Source organism: Anoplolepis gracilipes, chromosome 14 (genome assembly GCF_047496725.1).
Source record: "Anoplolepis gracilipes chromosome 14, ASM4749672v1, whole genome shotgun sequence".
In the NCBI taxonomy this organism is placed as follows: domain Eukaryota; kingdom Metazoa; phylum Arthropoda; class Insecta; order Hymenoptera; family Formicidae; genus Anoplolepis; species Anoplolepis gracilipes.
In genome coordinates, this window is record NC_132983.1 from 5,634,626 (window position 1) to 5,653,953 (window position 19,328).

Sequence of the window (19,328 nt, forward strand, 5' to 3'; positions counted from 1 at the left end):
AAACACTTGTACGACCGTGAATATTATTTATGATCAACAACAAGCACGCACGCACGCACGCACGCACGCACGCACGCACGCACGCACGCACACACACACGACGACGTTACTTTCGTTTCGCGAAAATTGAAAAACAATCGTTTCCCTGAAAGTTAATTCGATGGAAAGTGGAAATCGATCGGACGATTCAATTGAATTAATCAAGACGGGTAGTATTAAAACACTCTTTCCCTCAATGGCGTTCCAATCCACTTTTTGCGCCCTTGTCGAGTAACGGTCGGGCGAAATTCGAAAAGCGAATGCACGCCGACGTGTTTCTCCACCGGGCTTGGAGCACCGGAGGCACGAAAATTCCAAGGTGACGAGGACGCGCGACGCTGTCTAAACAACCACGTGTAGAAACGAAGACGCAAGACGCACAGAACACGACTCCACCATCTCCTCGTGGCTTTTGGAGGTTAGAGTTAGGCTGGGTTAGTTACGGTGAGTTAGGTTGGGGTAGAAAGGAAGGGAGGGGTGCCCTCTCCAGGTGAAGCGTCGAGATTCTTCGACGCGTTAAAAGTTCCTAAACGCCTGGCAACTGGCGACGCGCGGGAACATTTTCTTTTCGTGCACGCCTGCAGAGAGACACGTGTATGCGTGCGTGCGTGCCTTGGAATGTTACGTCGGAATTTTACTTTTTTTTTTTTTTTTTTTTTTTTTTTTTTTTTTTTTTTTTTTTTTTCGACAGCTGCAAAATTACTGCAACTCTGATCAGTTTAATAAGAGCAATGATTTATCGATGATGAGTCAGAGTATTCGATTCCGCTGCTTTTCAAAGCATCTATCGGCACGTAATTATTGGATCGAATAATGAAAAATGATGAAACGCGAGCGGAAATAAATATGCGCGAAAATTTGCACTCACTTGGAGAATTGAAACTGCATTTATCTCGCGTGACATCGCAAAGTTCAAATGATTTCAAGAGGTCTTGGAGAGAAATACATTCGTTTTTCTATTAATGAATAATATTTGTGCGCTACCATATGTTTACTCGTGATTGATATCGCTGCCCCGAATGAATTTCAAGTTGCAGGCAAAAGAGAGAAGAAGAAAGAGAGAGGTGGCTATATCCTTGAGTAAACTCGTTCAAGGCTGTATTTGCATGGGCGTAACCCATAGAGTATATGTGATTCGGAATTCGCGCTTTATTCTCCATCCGTCATCATCTTTTTTTTCGGAATTTTTCAAGTCCAAAAATTATAAGTTGCAGCCATTTTTTTTTTTTTTTTTTTTTTTTTTTTAAATAAAAAAAATGACACGAAACAAGATAATTTTAAGCGACTCGAAACGTTCGTCTCTCTCTCTCTCTCTCTCTCTCTCTCTTTTATTCTAAATACATAATAAAAAATATTAGTAAGAAAAAATAACGCTGTACTCACCGTCCGCGGATTTCTGCTGAATCTCATTTCTGGGATGCGCCTCCGCTTCGGTTTTGTCACTGGCCGCATCGCCGTTCGGCTTCTGATGATGATGGTGATGGTCCGCCGCCTGATTATGAACGGGCGTAGGGGTGGTGCCACGGGAGCCGAGACTCTTCTCCCGGGTCTTTCTCTCCTTTTGCTCTTTGGTATTCGAAGGCAGCTCGGTGGCGTTAAGTTTTCTCCTCGGCGGCGAATTCGACGTAGCCTTGGATAAGTTAGGGAACGGCTCCCTGGTAGGAACGAGATTAGCACTCGAGGCAGTGGCGGACGGTTTCGGGAGTTCCTGGGTAGGGGTAATGTTGCTCCAATACGGAGCGATCGAAGTCTGTATTACATTGGACGATGAAACAGGCTTTGTAGGCTCTGGTCCAATTCCGACTCCGACTCCGACTCCAACTCCAACTCCGACTCCAGCAGCAGCAGCCGCAACCGCAGATCCGACGGGGTTCTCGGATTCGGTGATCTCAGCTGCCACCGTCGCTGTTTCGGTATTAGCAGTCGACGCGGTAAGCTGCACGGAAACAGGATCTTTATTCGTGACGGCTACCGGAGGGACGACGGAAGATGACGATTCCTCGATCGTCACGTTCTTTACTTCATTCCTAGGTTGAAACTCCTTTACGGGGAGTTGCAACACTTTTGATTCCGTCGATTTGGCCGCAGTAGGTTCTACTTGCCCCACATTACTACTAGTACCTAACAATTGACTACTTATGGTAGGTACAGGTTTGCCAGCGCCAGCGCTGGCTACGTTTTGTGTGGGCATAGGCGGACCAGTACTACAGTGACTGTTAGCGTCATTAATCGAATTAGCGTTATGAGCGTTCGACAACGACGTTTGCGCCGTTGTTTGTGTTGTATTAGGCGCCGTTTCCGGCGCGCTCGTCGTTACCGAGTCCGACTCCTCGGTCGCGGCTTTCGCGACGCGAGCCGCAAAATCGGCTATCACCTCCGCACCATTATTCTGTAACAATCACCAAATCTGCGTGATAGACGATGACACGTGCTATTCATTCAAACATTACGCTTGACAACTAAAAACTGGCTTCCAAACTCAAATCATAGGGCGAGAGAAATCAAAACTAAAGCATTTGGATGAACGAAATAAATATTCAAGACTTTACACATCTGTCACCCTACAGCCATACAATCCTCGTCAAGTATGCATCGAATAAATTGGACGGAAAAGAAAGAAAAAAAAAAAAATACGCGTTTCATTGATATCGAATAACCATATCAAAGTTAAAAAATGTCTATAATATTAAATTTCTTTCAAAAAATCTTACAATTTTCATATTTATTCAAGTCATTAAGTATAAAAATTTCAAACAATTTACTAGAGGGCATGGCTCGTGTGGGTACACAGATTCAAATACAAACAATTGACTATGAGAGTTTAAGTTTCAAATGTACGTGAATAAAGTACTGTTGCGTTACATGATTAGCTATTTACAGAGCATAGACTCCATTGTATGCTAAACTCTCTTAGTCAATTGTCGATATATTTTGACGCAACTCACCTGTGGTTGTGGCGTCTCTCGATTGCTGGATTCACCACTTTGAGTGGTTTCGTTATCCTTGTAAATCTCGTCACTGATATTTTTTCCCGTTAACGGATTTACAATGTCTAGAATAGCATTCTGCCCTCTAGGTTTCCGAGACCTAGTGGCGCTATTAGTGTTAGTGGACCCACCATTATGGCCCGCGTAGACGTCTAAAAAATTTAAAACAAGAATTCCAACCTGAATTACGAAAACATTGCCCGAAAAAAAAGAAAAAAAAAAAAAAAAAAAAATTAGGTCCGTCAGATTAAACACTCATATATAATGTCAAAACTTGTAAGAAAAATATATATATCTGCTTTAAGATATTCTACATTTGCAATTCAAAAGTAAGATATCTGAGTATTAACAAATTCTTTTAAATTCTGTTAAATTTTATTAAATTATTTATTTGAGATCAACATACCAGCTTGTGTAAGAGGTATGCCCATCGTTGGTAGAGTTTGGGCTTGCTGCGTAGGTTGCGGAAGTGTACCCTGTGGTACAACTGGAGCACCTTGAGCACTGGCTAATGGATTCGCAACATGTTGCGCTCCACCACTGACTGCGCTTGTACTTGGCCTAGCCATATTCAATGTATTTGATGGGTAATAATCTGCCAAAAAAGAAAAAAAGAAAAAAAAAAAACAAACATTTAATATAGTTAAAATTATCTCGATTTGATGCAAAACATGAATTTTGATATAAATATAACTCACATCCATGTTGAGGAGCCGCATAATGTCCAAACATGGGTGCTGGTTGGGTTATGATCTGAGGGGAAAACGATGGATGATAGAATGACGGATTTTGGTGCGGCTGGTGCCTTTGAGGAGGACCGGAAAACTGAAATGTAAAAGGAAACCTCTGTGTGTTACACACTTCTCGTATTATAAATATGTATTTAAAAAAAAGAAGGATATGTGATATGTATATATAATTATGTATAATAAATTATATATATATATATATATACACACACACACACATATATAGTTCAAAATATAGTATGTGTTTTTAATACCTGGTGAATGGGTATTTGGTTGTTCATGGAATATACCGATTGTTGATGAGGTCCTGTGTGAAGCCCATGAACTTGGCTTTGACTTATATACATGGCACCTGCTTGTACCGGTAAACCATGATGTGGGTACAAAGCAGGCGGTTGTCCTCCGCCACCACCTACCCCAGTCATTCCAACTACAGGCGTGCCACTGGTACTTTGGCCGCCTCTATGATTAATGCCGCGTGGTTGTTGCGGCCTTGGACCCGTTTGATAGTATCCCTATAATAGATGAGAACTTGTAACAACCAGTTTTACACAATTTTCATTTATTTAAAAAGTCTCCTTCCACAAGATTATTTATGTACAAATAACACGAAATGTACATACTTGCGACGCCGCCCTGTTTTGCGCCGGCACGTAAACTTGCTGTAACGACGCTGGTTGCGTCTGCAAGTGGGCCTGCTTTCCCATTTCTTGCGGCGATGGTGTGTGAACAGGGGGTGTCGTTGTAGGCGCCGGACCTTGTGGTGGTTGCGACTGGACTCCAGGGGTTGGCGCTTGCGACGGTGCCTGTCCTCCGGCGGGACCTCCCGAAGGTATACCAGCTGCCGATTGTCCAATCGTCTGTATCCCGCCCAGCGGCGGCGGCCCTCTACCTGTAGGTACTCCTACATTACTGGCGGCACTTCCGCCCACCTGGCCCCCTGGTTGGGCGCTGTAATTCCCATGAAATTCCGATCCTGAAACGAGATTTGCAATTGATTTAGTGTTACGTCCTACAACAATTTGCGATTTCTCGCTATCTCGAAATGTCGTGCAAAATTGTTTCACATTCTTTTACAGCTTAATAAATAGGTGTGTAAAATAGCAAGGCCAATGCTAAATGTGTTGTACAATCTAAAACTTTGTGCATTTTAAATTTTTATAATTTTTAACGTAACTTGTGTCTATATTATATCTTGTTGTATTGAGAAAGATTGTATCGTTTGATCATCAATATGTACGAAACGTGATACTGTAAATAAATGTGTAAAACAAAGAATACAATATAACGCAAAATATAAATGATCAACTATTTTTAACATTAATTTTCCTCATTCAAATATTTATCCTTTATTAGACAAAAAAAATGCAATTCAGAAATCGCTCTACGACCATCCATACAAAATGCAAAATACCACTAGAAACCAATTATAATAAATTATAAATTATTAAATCTCGCTGCTTTAAGCATAATGCGAGACATAATATGCCTCAGGCTATTCCGATAAGAATTTAACATCAGATCTCTAGCATGTGTCTATGTGTATACACAACATATAAATATATATATATATATATATATATATATATATATATATATTTTTTTCAAATTCACTAGATAAAGAGAGAAAGAAACATGCAGCTTGATTTATTCCATCTTGAAGTATACAAATTTAATTATATAACAATTATTATAAGCAGCCTGTTGTGAGAAAGAGAACATAAAAAGCTAACAAAATAATTTATGTTACTAATAATTTATCTTACTCAATAGAGAGAGAGAGAGAGAGAGAGAGAGAGAGAGAGAGAGAGAGAGAGAGAGAGAGAGAGAGAGAGAGAGAGATAAAAGAAACAAAGGTAAAGTGCGTTAGAAAAAGTATCCTTGTAGGAAGTAACGAGAAACCCAGCGACACTAATCGTACGAGCTTACACAGCACATAGATAAGTTATCTAGGCGCACGTATCCTCAAAACTTATATATCGCATCCCGATCTCTCGATAACGATTCTCTCGGTCCTACCATTCGTCCATATTTTCTCGCCGAGCCAATTACATGGCAATTACTCGCAACCACCTACAACGCGACACGTTGACGTCAACGTTTTTCCACACGTCGAGATAATTTTCCGAATATCGTTTTATCGCGTATATATATATATATATATATATATATATACATATACATATATATATATATATATATATATATCGGCGTCGCTTCCTGATCCACAGCGCAAATTCCGTTATTCCGGACGGATATCTCGCCACCTATTCGCGAGCATTAAAGCAACGGGCAGGTCGAGGGAACAATGAATGAGAATGCAGAAACGAGGTGGTGGTTACAACACGCGTGTCTTCTGGCCTCGAGTCGAAAGAAAAATATGGGATCGTTGGTCGCGTTCGCGCGCCTGCTGCTCACCGTTTTTCGCCGCAACGTTCCTCGGATCCGTTCCTCGAGCCTCCCTCACGTGAATCACGCGTTTCAGCAGCGATTCCGCACGACCTCCTCCCCGTTCAGGCGAACACGACGTTGGCGCGACAGCGAGATTCCAACACGAGCGAACGCACCGACGGGCCGACCTCGCGGACGGCCATCTTTGCACATGTGGGCAGGGACCGGGGAACAGTGCTGCCATCTGTCGTCTCGTCACGACATCGATTCGCAGCAGGAGCGACACGCGCGCGCGCCTCTCTCGACAATTCCCTACGTATTTCTCGATACCCGACGAAAAAAAAAAAAAAATTTTTTTTTTTTTTATATATATATATATATATATATATATATATTTACCTCGAGTTTCGAGAATATTTTCATTAGAGAGACGATCCTCTTTCGGTGGAGAGGGAAAAAAAAAAAAAAAAAAAAACAATTCAAAATATTCGAGTAGAAGAAATGTCAAAAATCTTTTCCTAACCGATATAAAAGGAGACAGGTCTCGATGTTCGGCGGGATCAACGTCGATCGACCTTAGGAGGAACCGGAATGCCAAGAGCCGCGCCTGAGTCGTCCCTCGTACGACGTCATCTCCGGTGAATGACGTATGCAGCTCTCGCAGCACCCCACCCACTGCCTCTCTCTCTCTCTCTCTCTCTCTCTTTCTCGGCGCTCAACCAACGACGGATGGATGCGCGCGATGCACGCGACTTTTCGGGTCGGGACTTTGGATTCGGGGCGACATTGAGCGTAAACGGAGAGCGCGCGAAACAGATCGAGCCGATCGAGAGTGGCTGGCTGGCTGGCTCGTTGAGGTTAGGTTAGGTTAGGCCGCCGCTCAAGCGAGCCACGTGGCGCGATGCATCGATATTATCGGTCTCGAAGGAGAGCCGTAGAAAATGACGGTCATCAATGCTTAGTTAACAGGATGGAATAATCTCCCCCGGCCCATTGTCCATGTTCTCCTCTTCCCTCTCCCCCCCCCTCATCGGCACTCGCGAACGTAATAATGATAAGCTCGATAAGCGACAGTTAGTAGCGATAAAGAACGACTTTTGTCAGCAAAGCGGAAGCTCGCGCTGATTCGACAAGAATGGATACATTTTATCGATGTATTAAAAAAAAAAAAAAAAAAATTATCAATATCGATTATTAAATTTACGACGAATCTTTTCCTCTTGAGAGAGATACTTTTACTGTAATCTAAGATGAATTCGTTCAAGGTTTCGTGAACAAAGTTTTTTTTGGTATAATTTCAAAGATGTGGATATTTGATATATTAAAGAAAAACTAGAGATTAGTAAAAATTAATAAATCTAATGCACCGCGAGATTGATTTGCCCTGTAAAATATAATTTAATCCTAAAATTGTAAATATCATGTCGAACAAATTTTTCTTAATACAGTGAGACTGTGTACAAAAATTCGTGAAAATGAAAATTTTAATTTTGCAAGATAAATCTTGACTACGACTCGCAAAATAATTATCAATTTTATGTGAATTTCTAAATATATTAGATTTAACGATCGTGTCAAACAACGATGTAGCTGATCCATCCCGTTTCTCCCTTAATGTGTATTGGCCTTTTTTTTTTTTTTTTTCCTTGTTTTCATGTACACGTTGAGAGCGTGTAATTTCCTGACAAACGTAACGAAGCGAAGGCCGTATGGCTTTGGAAATAACATATCGAGGTTTAAATTATATTTCGACTTTGTGGAATTTTATCGCGAAGCTATCTAGCGACCCTGCCTCGTTGTCAGAAGAGACAAGACCGAGATGGAACGGGACGTATCGCGCGAAGGGAAAGGATCGAACGTACCTTCGTGGCGGTACAAGGTGGAAAGCGTTTTATCGATTGACCTATTTCATGAATTGTCTAAAGCGCCGTCCAGGGGCGCTAAGAACTAACCTAAATAGCGAGCCGTCCCGATATATATCGATACCTGCGAATTAGGAAAAACGCCCGAGAACTGTAGGATAACAAAAAAAATTGAATAAATTACAGAGCTTAATTTTTTTTACCTTAATTGTCCGACAAACAACGTCGATAATAAATAACAAGATAAAAAAAAGAGAATAATTTTTCATAAATTACTAATAAATAGCGCGTCTCTCTTGAAGAGAGAGAGAGAGAGAGAGAAAAAAAAATGCTAAATTATAACAAAACACAAACAATTCTATAAAATTGACAGATTAAGATTGGCATTAAAGCGTCGTAAACGTCATCGATTTAACATAACGGCTTTGTACTTATCCTCGAGGGAGGAAAAGAGGAGAGAAGACAAAAGAGGAGAGCGAGAAAGAGAGAGAGAGAGAGAGAGAGAGACGCGACGCGGCTCAAACTCGTGCGTCCGCAAATAGACGCAAACGCTTCGACTCCTGACAGATGGGTTACCGGGTCAGATTAACTATCCCGAGTGCGCTCGAAAATAACGCGCCTCGCATCATTCCGTTCCATGATTGCGCGCCCACAAATACGCAATATTCGGACGTCGGTGTCGTCGCGGCCGCGCGATAATAAAAAGGTTCAACGATCGACAAGAGAAGAGGGGCCCCCGGGTCTCTCGAAATTACGTTAGCGCAGGTCATATGCGACGAGTCAAGGACGACGAGGAGCCGTCGAGAATAATAAATAAACGAGCGGCAGTAAACCGCGCGCTCCCCCAGTCCATCAGTCACCAGGTCTTCGTGTCCATGATGGGGCAGAGTCAACGGACTCGTTTCGAGAGTTGGCGGTTTCTCGAGCTTTTCTTCGACGTTGTCGGGAAAAATCCGCCGCGATTAATGTACATTTTATCGGTAGGAATCGAGCAGGTCGATACGAAGAGGAAGAGGGCAAGTCCAAAATGCCGATTAAAATCTGAAGGACCTGGTATCGTCTGTCTTTCATCGTACGCGTCCACGTTATCGCGCACATGGCGAGTCTCTAATATTTAAAACGCATTTGCCGTCCTAGTATCATCATCCTCGCGGTCCTCGTAACTCGACACTGTATTACAGTGATTTAACGAGTCTTTATGACCCGATAGAAAATTCAATTCAAAAGACGCGAGCGAATATTCAGAAGTATTAAGATCATTTTCTTCGCTCAACAATATTCTTTCGTGCTTGGCATTTTTTTTTTCCGCACCAAATTATTGATTGATTAACAAAAAATGTTGGAATACATGCGAGTAATTAGGAAAATTATAATTGTAAGAAAACTGAACTCTCGAGACTTGGAGATGGATTATTTCGAAAGATTTAATATCCCGCCCGGTAATCCTGATAGCGTAAATAATAATTAGATAAAGATCGACAACAAATATTCTTACTGACATTCGCTCAGCTGTTTGGCGCACATCCAACGTCTCGCTACTATCGGCCTACTATTATTGCTGTTTGCTAAATAATTAGATTAACCAATATATACGAGAGATCTATATCGTGGAGCGACGTAAAGTCAAGATTGTTTATATACATTATAGTCTGCTGGCTGATATCGCGCGCTCGTCATAATATTTTTGTCCCATTACTTTCTCCTTATAGAAGCGAAATAATATTTATGTTGAAAAAAAAAAATCAGTTGATCTCTAATCGATATAAATTGAACAACCTTCCGGTCTCGTGCGGGCCAATGTGGAGAATTGTACGCTCTCTCTTTTACTTACTATTCGCAGCGACTCGATATTGGGGTGGCATTTGCGTTTGCTGCTGTTGCTGGGGTTGTTGTTGCGGTTGCTGCTGCTGTTGCTGATGATGCTGGTGTTGATGATGATGATGGTTGAGGTGGTGGCTGATGTTGACCGTGAGGGGAGGATGCGTCAGTTGATTGAGGTGAGGACTCGGCGACGGCGGCGGCTGAGGCTGATGGCCCGGATGCACATGGTGATTGTGACCTGGCTGCGGATTTTGACCGGGATGCGAAGCCGTGAGATGGTGATGATGGGGACCGCCACAGTGCGGCAGCAGACAATGCATAGGTGCTAAGGTACCGACGGCGACACCCACCGTGCCCTCCTTCGAGACGCCATATCTCGAAACCATTCTTCCTTGCTCGAGCAGCCCGTTGCTGCTCCTCGGCGGCTTCTCGCTCGCACGCAGCGAGACTCTCGTCGCTCGCGACTCCCTCTCGGCCGGGGATCGCTCCACGATGACGATCGCTGGGTTAAAGATGACTGTACGCTGTCGACGAAATTCGACGAAAGGTCTTTACGTAATGATACATGCAGCGAAGGGACGTGGTCGCGAGCATCGTCGCGAAATCCGAATATCGTTTTCTTGCCAGACAAGATTTCTTTTTTTTTTTTTTTTTTTTTTCTTTTTCTTTTTCTTTTTGTCTTTTCCTTTTTCCTTCACGCTTCTCGGAGAATTCCTCTCCTCCCGACTGAATCGCGCGTCTTTAAGCTACGACAGTTGGAGAAGTGCAAGGGGTTCGCCCGTACTTAACCAACACAGATCGCGATCCGTCAACTTAACAATCGGCAATGGCGCGCCATGGTGACATCGTCTATTCGTCGTCCATTCGGTCGACAGACCTGAATTTCCGCCTTCCTCGGTGAACGATGATTCTCGTCGCGCGTTTCCTCCCGCACGGCATTAAGCGTAGCCGTTCACAGATCGATCCAGGGAGAATTCGCGATATATCAAATCTGTCGTCCGGCAGGGGGGCGGGGGAGGAAAAAAAAAAAGAAAGAAAGAAGAAAATATATCAAACACACACGTGGTCGTGGCGCGATCGTGATTTTTTTTTCTCACCGACGAGCGAAGGAGGCGCGCCGTAATTCACTCGCATCGAGATATCTATTGCACACCGAAGCACCAGGAGGCGAGTGAAAATATATATATATATATATATATCCGAGGGGAACCGCCGCGCCGAGAACGACGCGGTTCAGGGTCTCGTCCCGACGACTGTCAAAAACCTCGGCTGCGCGTTCTGTTTTGTCGTCGCGCGTGCACGTCCTGGCTTGTATACCTGGCATAGGTGGCGGAACGGGCCGTGGCGGACTTCTCTTTCTCTATCGCGGCCCTCGTCCAAAATCGATATTTAAGGCTCGACCGGCGTCGTCTCTCCCACTTCGCGTGTCGCCCACTCCCGCCACACTCGCGCCCGCAAAACTCACTCGCCGTGTTTAGCGGCGTTATTTTACCACGCCGAGATGCCGAAAATCCCAAACACCAAGAGGGCCCGGGGCGCCCCAATACGTTATCGTCGTCGTCTACGCGCCAAACACCACAGTATATATAACGTAACTATTTTTTCCCGTCGTCCCGCGTCCCGCCTCCCCCCTCTGCCTCGCCTCGCCTCGCCTCTTGCGCCGAGTGCCGAGAAGCTACTGTTGTCTCTCGCGCCGCGATCGGGAGCGTTCGGCCGCGCGCCGAAAAGTGCCGAAGCGCGCGCACCGTCGTCAACTCTTGCCCGAGTGTCTCGTCGGGATGCGCGTGCACGCGCGCGCACACAACACACACACACACACACACACACAGACACACACATACACGCGGAGGAAAAGAGAGAAAAGATTTACCGATGGATGCGTCTGTTGAAGAATCGAAGCACGCTGGCCGCGATCGCCACCCGCACACACGTCCGCAGCACGCACGTATACATGTACACACGCGTGCACACACACACACGTGCGACTACGACGCACAACCGTGACTGGTATATATCACGATGTCGAACGGCGTCGTCGGCGTCGTTTTCCGACACGCAGCATCAAGATGCGCGGCCGCGGGTTCCCTCTCTCGCGACACTAAGTGTTTTTTTTTTTTTTTTTCTTCCTTTCTTTTCTTTTTCGTTGCGACCAGGCTCGGTCCGCGCTACTCGAACGACACAATCTCAACTTCCACGCCGACGAGAGCGTACCCTTATTTAAGGGACGCTACGTTGGACTGATGGTCCTACCCGCAACGGCACGGACCTACGAATCACCGTGTTCGGCCCTAGCGCCATCTGCGACCAATAATGTTCAGGGACGTATAACGTCTCTGGAAGCCCCTCCCCCCACTCTTTGCTGCAGCAAAGTGCGTATATGCAGTATATGTTGCCTCCCTACCGATTCCTTTCGAGATACTCGGAAATAATCTTGCCATCATTAGAAAAACCTAGCCGTATGCGACACATTTCTTCTTCTCACGGATTTTGTTTCGAAATATGAAAGACGTGGCAATTTTTTTAACGAACAATTTGATTAATTATTTAATAACATTAATTTGTTGGAAATTTTTCCTCCTCATCCCCATCGGTGAATATTCAAATTGTAGATAAAATAATTTTTCGACATAAATATATTAATTTATCGTACCTATATTCGACAAAGTAATTCCCGCATAAAAACCTAATCGTATGCGACACATTTCTTCTTCTCACGGATTTTGTTTCTGCATCGAAATATGGAAAATATGTCAATTTTTTAAACAAAGAATTTGATTAATAATTTAATAACATTAATTTGTTGGAAATTTTTCCTCTTCATCCCTATCGGTAAATATTAAAATTGCGTACATTAAAATTGTAGATGAAATAATTTTTCAACATAAATATAGGTATTAATTTATCTCATACTATATTCGGAGAAGTAATTCCCGCATAAAAATAATTATTGATCTAAAAATACTAATTGGAATAAATATTCAAAAAGAAAAAGCTATTAAATTTATAAGTGAAAATTATAGAAAGAATGAATCTTGTTCCTAAATCACTTTTTATCACGATATACATAGCGTACTTGCTACTTATAATGTATACATAATATATGCGTAATTTGTTGAGAAACTATACTAAGAATTAAATTCCACAGAAATTATATTATATAAAAAACAGAATCGAGTTTGTCTCTTTTTTTTTTTGAGACGCAATATACGGCTTGTATATTTAACAAACGTGTATATATAAATACTAATTACTAAATAGTAATATAATAATTAATATAACACACTGCGGAACTTGTTAATTAATTGTTTAATTAATTTTCCACTAATTATAAACATCTCATAAAAATTACAATATGCATGTATGGAATATCTATAAATGTTTTTTTCCGACTTTGCAAACTTATTATGTCCTTGTAATTAGTTTTCCATTCATCTTATATATGCGTGTCGCATATATGAGATGAACGACGGCACGCATGCAATTAAATTTGCCGAGCTAAACATTGCATAGTAGAATTTTATTTAAAAGGATAATGTTTTTTTCTTTCATATTTTTTACTAACATTTGAATATTTAATATTAATTTTTGTCTCAAACATTGAGAGAAAATTTTCAAGTAATAATTTATTCATCAAAGCTCTTAAATTTATATAATTATATATTATTTACAGTATCTGTAAAAATGTTAAATTTAATAAATGTTCAACTCTAATAAAAGTCACCCTTGTCTAAAGGGAGAAAATGTATCTACAATACAACAATAGTTGTATCGTCGACATTTATAATTTAAAATTGTCAAGAACAATATATAGAATTCTTTTTTTTATTTGACTAATTTTCACTATTCTTTTCTTTTCTTTTCTTATTTTTGCCCCATTGAATTCTAATCTTGTATCCTGCAGCGAGTTTCAACTCAAGTCATTCTTCAGAATATATATATTATTCTTAGTAATAATAATTTCAAAGGTTCTTTAAATTTATTGTTCTTGTCAATCTAAACTACAGATGTTGGCTATTGTCATATCGTAAATAAATACATTTTATTTCCTTTTTCACAAAGGTCATTTTTACTTTGTAAAAGCAATTTATCTTCATATTATCTTGTAACGGTTGTTTTCTATAAATTTTCAACTTTGTTCTCTCTCCCCTTTCTTCCCCCCGAAAAGAAAGGTGTAACGGTTTTCTTATATTTATATAGAATTTATTTTGCTTTAACACAGAAACGTATGTACGTTCACATAAACAGGTCTCAACGGTTAGAATAAAGGTGATAGCATTTTATTTACTTCGATCGAAAAGATTCGAATTATGTTTGACTTGGAAATTATTATTGGTTTTCGATATATTACGTTAATTTAAATGATCAAAATTTTAAAAAAATTATCTCTCTCATGTTTATATATTTATAATATATATATATATATATATATATATATATATATATATATATATATATATTCTATATTAGAATATTATTTTTATGAAATCCGTAAATCCCTAACTTTGAAGCTCTTTTATTTTTAGACTAAAAATACCAGAGACTAGATATAACGAACGGAAGAAAAATATAATCTCCCTTGACTAGATATTAGAAAGTCCATTTCAGAGAAGCTATATATATTTCATTATTTAATCTTTCGATAAGTCATAAGAAAAGAAATCACCGAGTATCCCGGTAATGCGATTAAGAGAGAGACAGAGAGAGAAAATTAAGGACGATTCTCGTGGCGATAACGAGAAAGTGCAAGTAGATGTATGACCGAGTCGAGCGAATTCCGCGAAGATGCACTAGAGCGGGGCGTACGTGGGACGGATATCGAAGGGCGCGTGTACGAAGGTGGCAGATGAAACAGAAAAAGAGAGAGAGAGAGAGAGAGGTCCTGGAGAGGCGAAGGGGAGGCAGATTCGCGAATTGGCCGCGTAGGTGAGGTGATAACCCAGTTTCGCCAGTGCACCAGGCCAAGCTGCAGCACCGTCGTGAACCGATCGATACCTATATGCACCCGGCGCTGCCCACAGCCTAGATTCACCGCCTCTAGGATAGGTGCGAGATGGGGGATATATATCGCATGACCCGCGTGACCTACATCTCACGCGGGTAAGAGTAAAAAAAAAACAAAAAAATAGTCATCGCCACCGATCATCTCCGACGTTTGTCGGTTCCTTCACAATTCTTATAATCGTCGCGGCGAAAGATAATGCGGGGGGTGGACGGTATCATTGGCTTGTTCTGTATAAAATTATTTGAATTTTCGTATCTGAAGAAGAAAGGTCTACGATATCTCGCGGGGATTTTTTTCGAAAAAGTATTGTACTGTTTAGTCGTCAAGGGTGAAAATGACCTTGTAGAATTGGAGAAAAATGAGCATCAGGTCTCACTGGTCTTAGTCTTCTTTTATCTTCTTCCTATCTTAATTTCCTTTTCCAACTGCTCGTTGTTAGGAAACGTGTGGGACGAATGTTACCTGCTTTTCGAAAACTTTCCACCAGAGACTTTTCGAATATTCTCGCTCAATTTTATAAGACCGTCTTTCACGTGAATTTCAGGAGCAGATGAAGATTACCGGAGAAGAAGAAGGGGGATGGACGAGACGGCGGATCTGTAACCTCGCGCAACCTTCGGCTGTCTCGACCCGAAGCTCTCAGCCAGACGAGAGGAGGTTCAAAGTCCTCGCACGAAAAACATATAGCCTACTGAGTCATACCGAGAATATATCCGGCGACTGTCGTGCAAACGGATTTTACCTAGAGCGAGATTTTTATCTAACAATAAGTAGAATAAGTAAATCATCGAATTTTTTTATCGCCGATGTAATAGATCAACTGTTCGCTTGATTTCACAAAAGGTGCCGGGAACAGAGGCACAATCTGACAAAAAAAAAAAAAAAAAGAAATTGTTTTTTCAAGGGTCGTCAAGCCGTCGAGCCGTTGACCTTGGAAAGGTAGAAACCTCGTGGGGTGTCGAGCAGTAATGTGTGAACTCTCGATGTCTCTCTCTCTCTCTCTCTCTCTCTCTCTTTATGTGGGTGTTCGGTAGGTTAGCAGCCCGTGAAAAGTGGGAGAGAGAATGAATAGAGCGGAAGAGAACGCGAGAGAGAGAGGAAGACGCACCAGGAGGAGGTAGAGGAGGGTTTTACGCACCGACAAATGTCTGGATGTGGGAGACGGAGAGTCTACGCGAAGGAGAGAAGGGTCGATATTTACCGGCTTTCTTCCCCCCCTCTCCCCCCTTCCCCCCTCCCCGGGCAACGACCTACCACCCTCGCTCGTTGCGGACGTTCGTCGTCGTCGTCGTCGTCTCCCTCTCGCTATCCTGCGTCGCTAACCCTCAAACGACCCCGGACATCCCCAAACCTACGCAAAACGACACCACCACCGTGGTCATCAACGACCGAGCAACGACCGCGTCTCGATGACATACGTCGGGAGAGGAAGCCTGCCTTCCTTCCCCTTTCCCGGCTTCCTCGCGTCGACTTTGTCAGGATAAATTGCATTTTGCGATTTTGTGATTTAAATCGCGAAATTTGGACGATTCATCGGTAATTAACATTGTCCGGGATGAGATTTGCAAAAGGTGCAAAGCGCAAGGTGGAAAATGCGCGTCTCGCGCTGCCATACCGCTAACTGAGAAACTATTCTGCAGAAACTTCTCTGTTGGTAAAGAGCAGAAAGTCACCGTACACATGGTGAGAATATCCAGAGGCTCGTATAAGCAGAATATAATAATAAAAAATAATTATAACGAGATAATTTATCGATAGAATAAAATAAATGTCATTTAAAATATACAAGGTATCCCATTTTAATTCCTCCAGTGAAATATCTTGAAAAATATGGAAAATTTGGAAAAATGTTTCAGACAAAAATTGTATGGTTTCTAGGGGGACGTAAGATGGTTGCCATTAGTTTGACCTTGAAGAGTCACGTGAAGGTCACGTGAAGGTCATTTTGAATTTCTTAAATGGAACACCCTATATATTTTTGCATATTCTTGTAGCTTATCTCGAGAGCTTTCCAAAACACTAAGCCAATTGATTCGTCTGATTATTCTGTGCATAAAAGTATTAGGGTAAGATAATCGAGAAATGAATATTTTACGAGATATCTTGTATTTTATGTCAAGATATTGCAACTTTGAAGCCTCATAACTCGAAAAGTGTTTAATGAAAAAACATTTTATCATAGTGTTTTGGAAAGCACTCCAAGTCAGCTACAAGAATATGTAACAAAAAATAGGGGGTGCCGTTTAAAAAAATTGAGGTGACCTTCAAATGACTCTTCAAGGTCAGACCAATGGTACCATCTTATGGCCCCCTCGAAACCATACAACTTTTGCCTGAAACATTTTTCTCTCCCAGGCTTGGTTTTCGAGATATTCGACTGGAGGAATTAAAATGGAACACCCTGTATATTTAATAAACGTCACTTCAAATTTTCTGTAACATCTCTCTCTCTCTCTAAAGTGAAATCCACAAATATGTAACGCTAATTAAGATACGCGTAAGTAATTAATATCGTGCACGCAGCGAAACGAAGCTGAAGCGGAAGTGACGAGACTATTTCGTCGACCTGATAACATCCGCTTCTTAATCGGCAATATAGTGATTTGTGCAAATATTTTATTCAATATAAGAATCGCAAGAGATATACGCATGATCCATTATTCCCATGCCCATCTTTCACTACATAATAGATTTACTTTCTACAAATAAACCGATTTAAAAGTTTTATCCTAAATAAGAAGCTTATTGTATTCGGGATAATAAAAGTTTTATATTCGGAAAATAAACTTCTCTTCTTATTCTGACAATGAGCCAAAAGTACAAACATTTTGACGAACGAACCCCTATTGTTAATCTGTCAACCGTTTTAACAAACCATAAGCTTCTAATCTTTCGAGAGACATTTGGACGATATTTAATTTATTATTTTGGAAATAGGAAAATTCTTAAACAAAAAACAAAACTACTTTCTAAATTATCAATAACTGTAGAAAAAAAAAAAAAAAAAAAAAACGTACAATTCCAACAAAATAGAATTTCTCGAAATACTGTCAAGATGCCTTCGAGAAATTACTCCTTCTGGAAAGAAAAAAAACTTGATTATATTTCTGATATTTTACGACTCTTGTTACAACTGCTCGAATAAAACTGTTGTTTGATTTATATACGTGTAAATTTTTTTTCGCCTGTTGCAATCTTCAAGTGTCAAAAGCAATATTGACAGAAAAATAGACATTTTGAGATTATCAGAGAAATGATAAATTTTAAAATTTCATTTCACCATCGTGAGACAAGGATTAATAAAATAACGTATGATGGCGCGAGATTGTGGGCATTAATGTTTTAAAGAGAATGCCAAAATCAAAAAGTTATCCAGTCGCGTGGCGTAAAAGTGCGCTTTCTACCAGGAACTGTGTTTAGAAGCTGGTTCAATGGAATGGCCAGTGCGCCTCGCACACTGTGCTAAATGTCACAATGCTAGCGCGTGCGACTCAACCGCCAACAACAGCCGAATATGTAAATCGAAGAACAGTTTAATCCGGAGCAATTTTAACGAAGGCCTGGTAAAATATTAAAAATATAAAAATATGAAATTTTCGGCAATCACAATTTCTTTCCGTCTTGCGTCTAAAACCCTCTCGATATTTTATTAAAAATATCCTATGTTTTCATTGAATCTCACAGCCGGATTAACCGGTCTGGAAAGTAGTTTTGTTCTTCGTTCAAAGCAACAAGCTATTTTCTTACACGCAATGCACTTGTACGTAATTCCCGTAACGAATCCGTAGATCGAAGAAACCGCACGAAAAAAAATTTACTTGTAACACCTGTTCGTAATACGAACGCGAGAAATAAGCTTATATATAGATGTTGACGAAAGAATTTCACATAAATGTCTCTTTCTGCTGTGGAAAAGAAAAAAAAAAAAAAAAAAAAAAAAAAAAAAAACTCGTTACTTGAAAACGATAGCGATCGAAAAATAAGCGAGCAAAATTACGTTCCCCGCAGAGGTGTGCGTATCGACGAAAACGAATGCGAGGATAATGAAAAAGCGCGCTCTGTAATCTAAATAATCCGATGATCTGTGCAATGTAACCGTAAAATAATCGTCTGGCAAGACCGAGAGAGAGAGAGAGAGAGAGAGGGGGGAGCGGGGGGGGGGGAAGGGAGGGATCGGTAGAAGCGAGCGAGTAAAGTACGGTTAGTTTCTCCCCGGATGTTCGCTGGCCTCTTTCTCCGAGCGAGCGGCCTTGCCAGGAATGCGCATTTTCTGCCGGTTCTACGTCTTCCTCGGCTTCGATTCGAATCTGCACGCGGTCGTCGCGGACCGGCCCTTTCACCTGTCGTCGCGTCGTCCGCGAGCCTCGTTACTCGCGACAAGTAAATTTCAATATCGATTTTTTTTTTTTTTTTTTTTTTTTTTTTAATTTCTTTACGAGTCTTTCGAGTAAATTCCGATTGACGAGGGAATCGCGTG

At 41.3% G+C, this 19,328-nt stretch overlaps 1 protein-coding gene across 6 annotated transcripts in view; it reads right to left on the reverse strand.

The window, feature by feature from the left end:
• Window positions 1–19,328, reverse strand: part of Eif4g (eukaryotic translation initiation factor 4 gamma) — a 40,853-nt gene that overhangs the window by 14,980 nt on the left and 6,545 nt on the right. For 2 of the 6 annotated variants that reach the window (XM_072906672.1, XM_072906674.1), the window contains exons 2-7: window positions 4,399–4,751; window positions 4,030–4,290; window positions 3,725–3,851; window positions 3,433–3,621; window positions 2,985–3,178; window positions 1,423–2,428 (exon numbers count right to left, since the gene is read on the reverse strand). In XM_072906672.1, the coding sequence (XP_072762773.1) occupies window positions 1,423–2,428; window positions 2,985–3,178; window positions 3,433–3,621; window positions 3,725–3,851; window positions 4,030–4,290; window positions 4,399–4,751 (2,130 nt within the window). Of the gene's footprint in view, window positions 1–1,422; window positions 2,429–2,984; window positions 3,179–3,432; window positions 3,622–3,724; window positions 3,852–4,029; window positions 4,291–4,398; window positions 4,752–6,193; window positions 6,426–9,859; window positions 10,841–11,719; window positions 12,133–19,328 lie in introns of those variants that run through there. The other 4 variants (XM_072906669.1, XM_072906668.1, XM_072906671.1 and 1 more) reach the window with 4 other exon arrangements.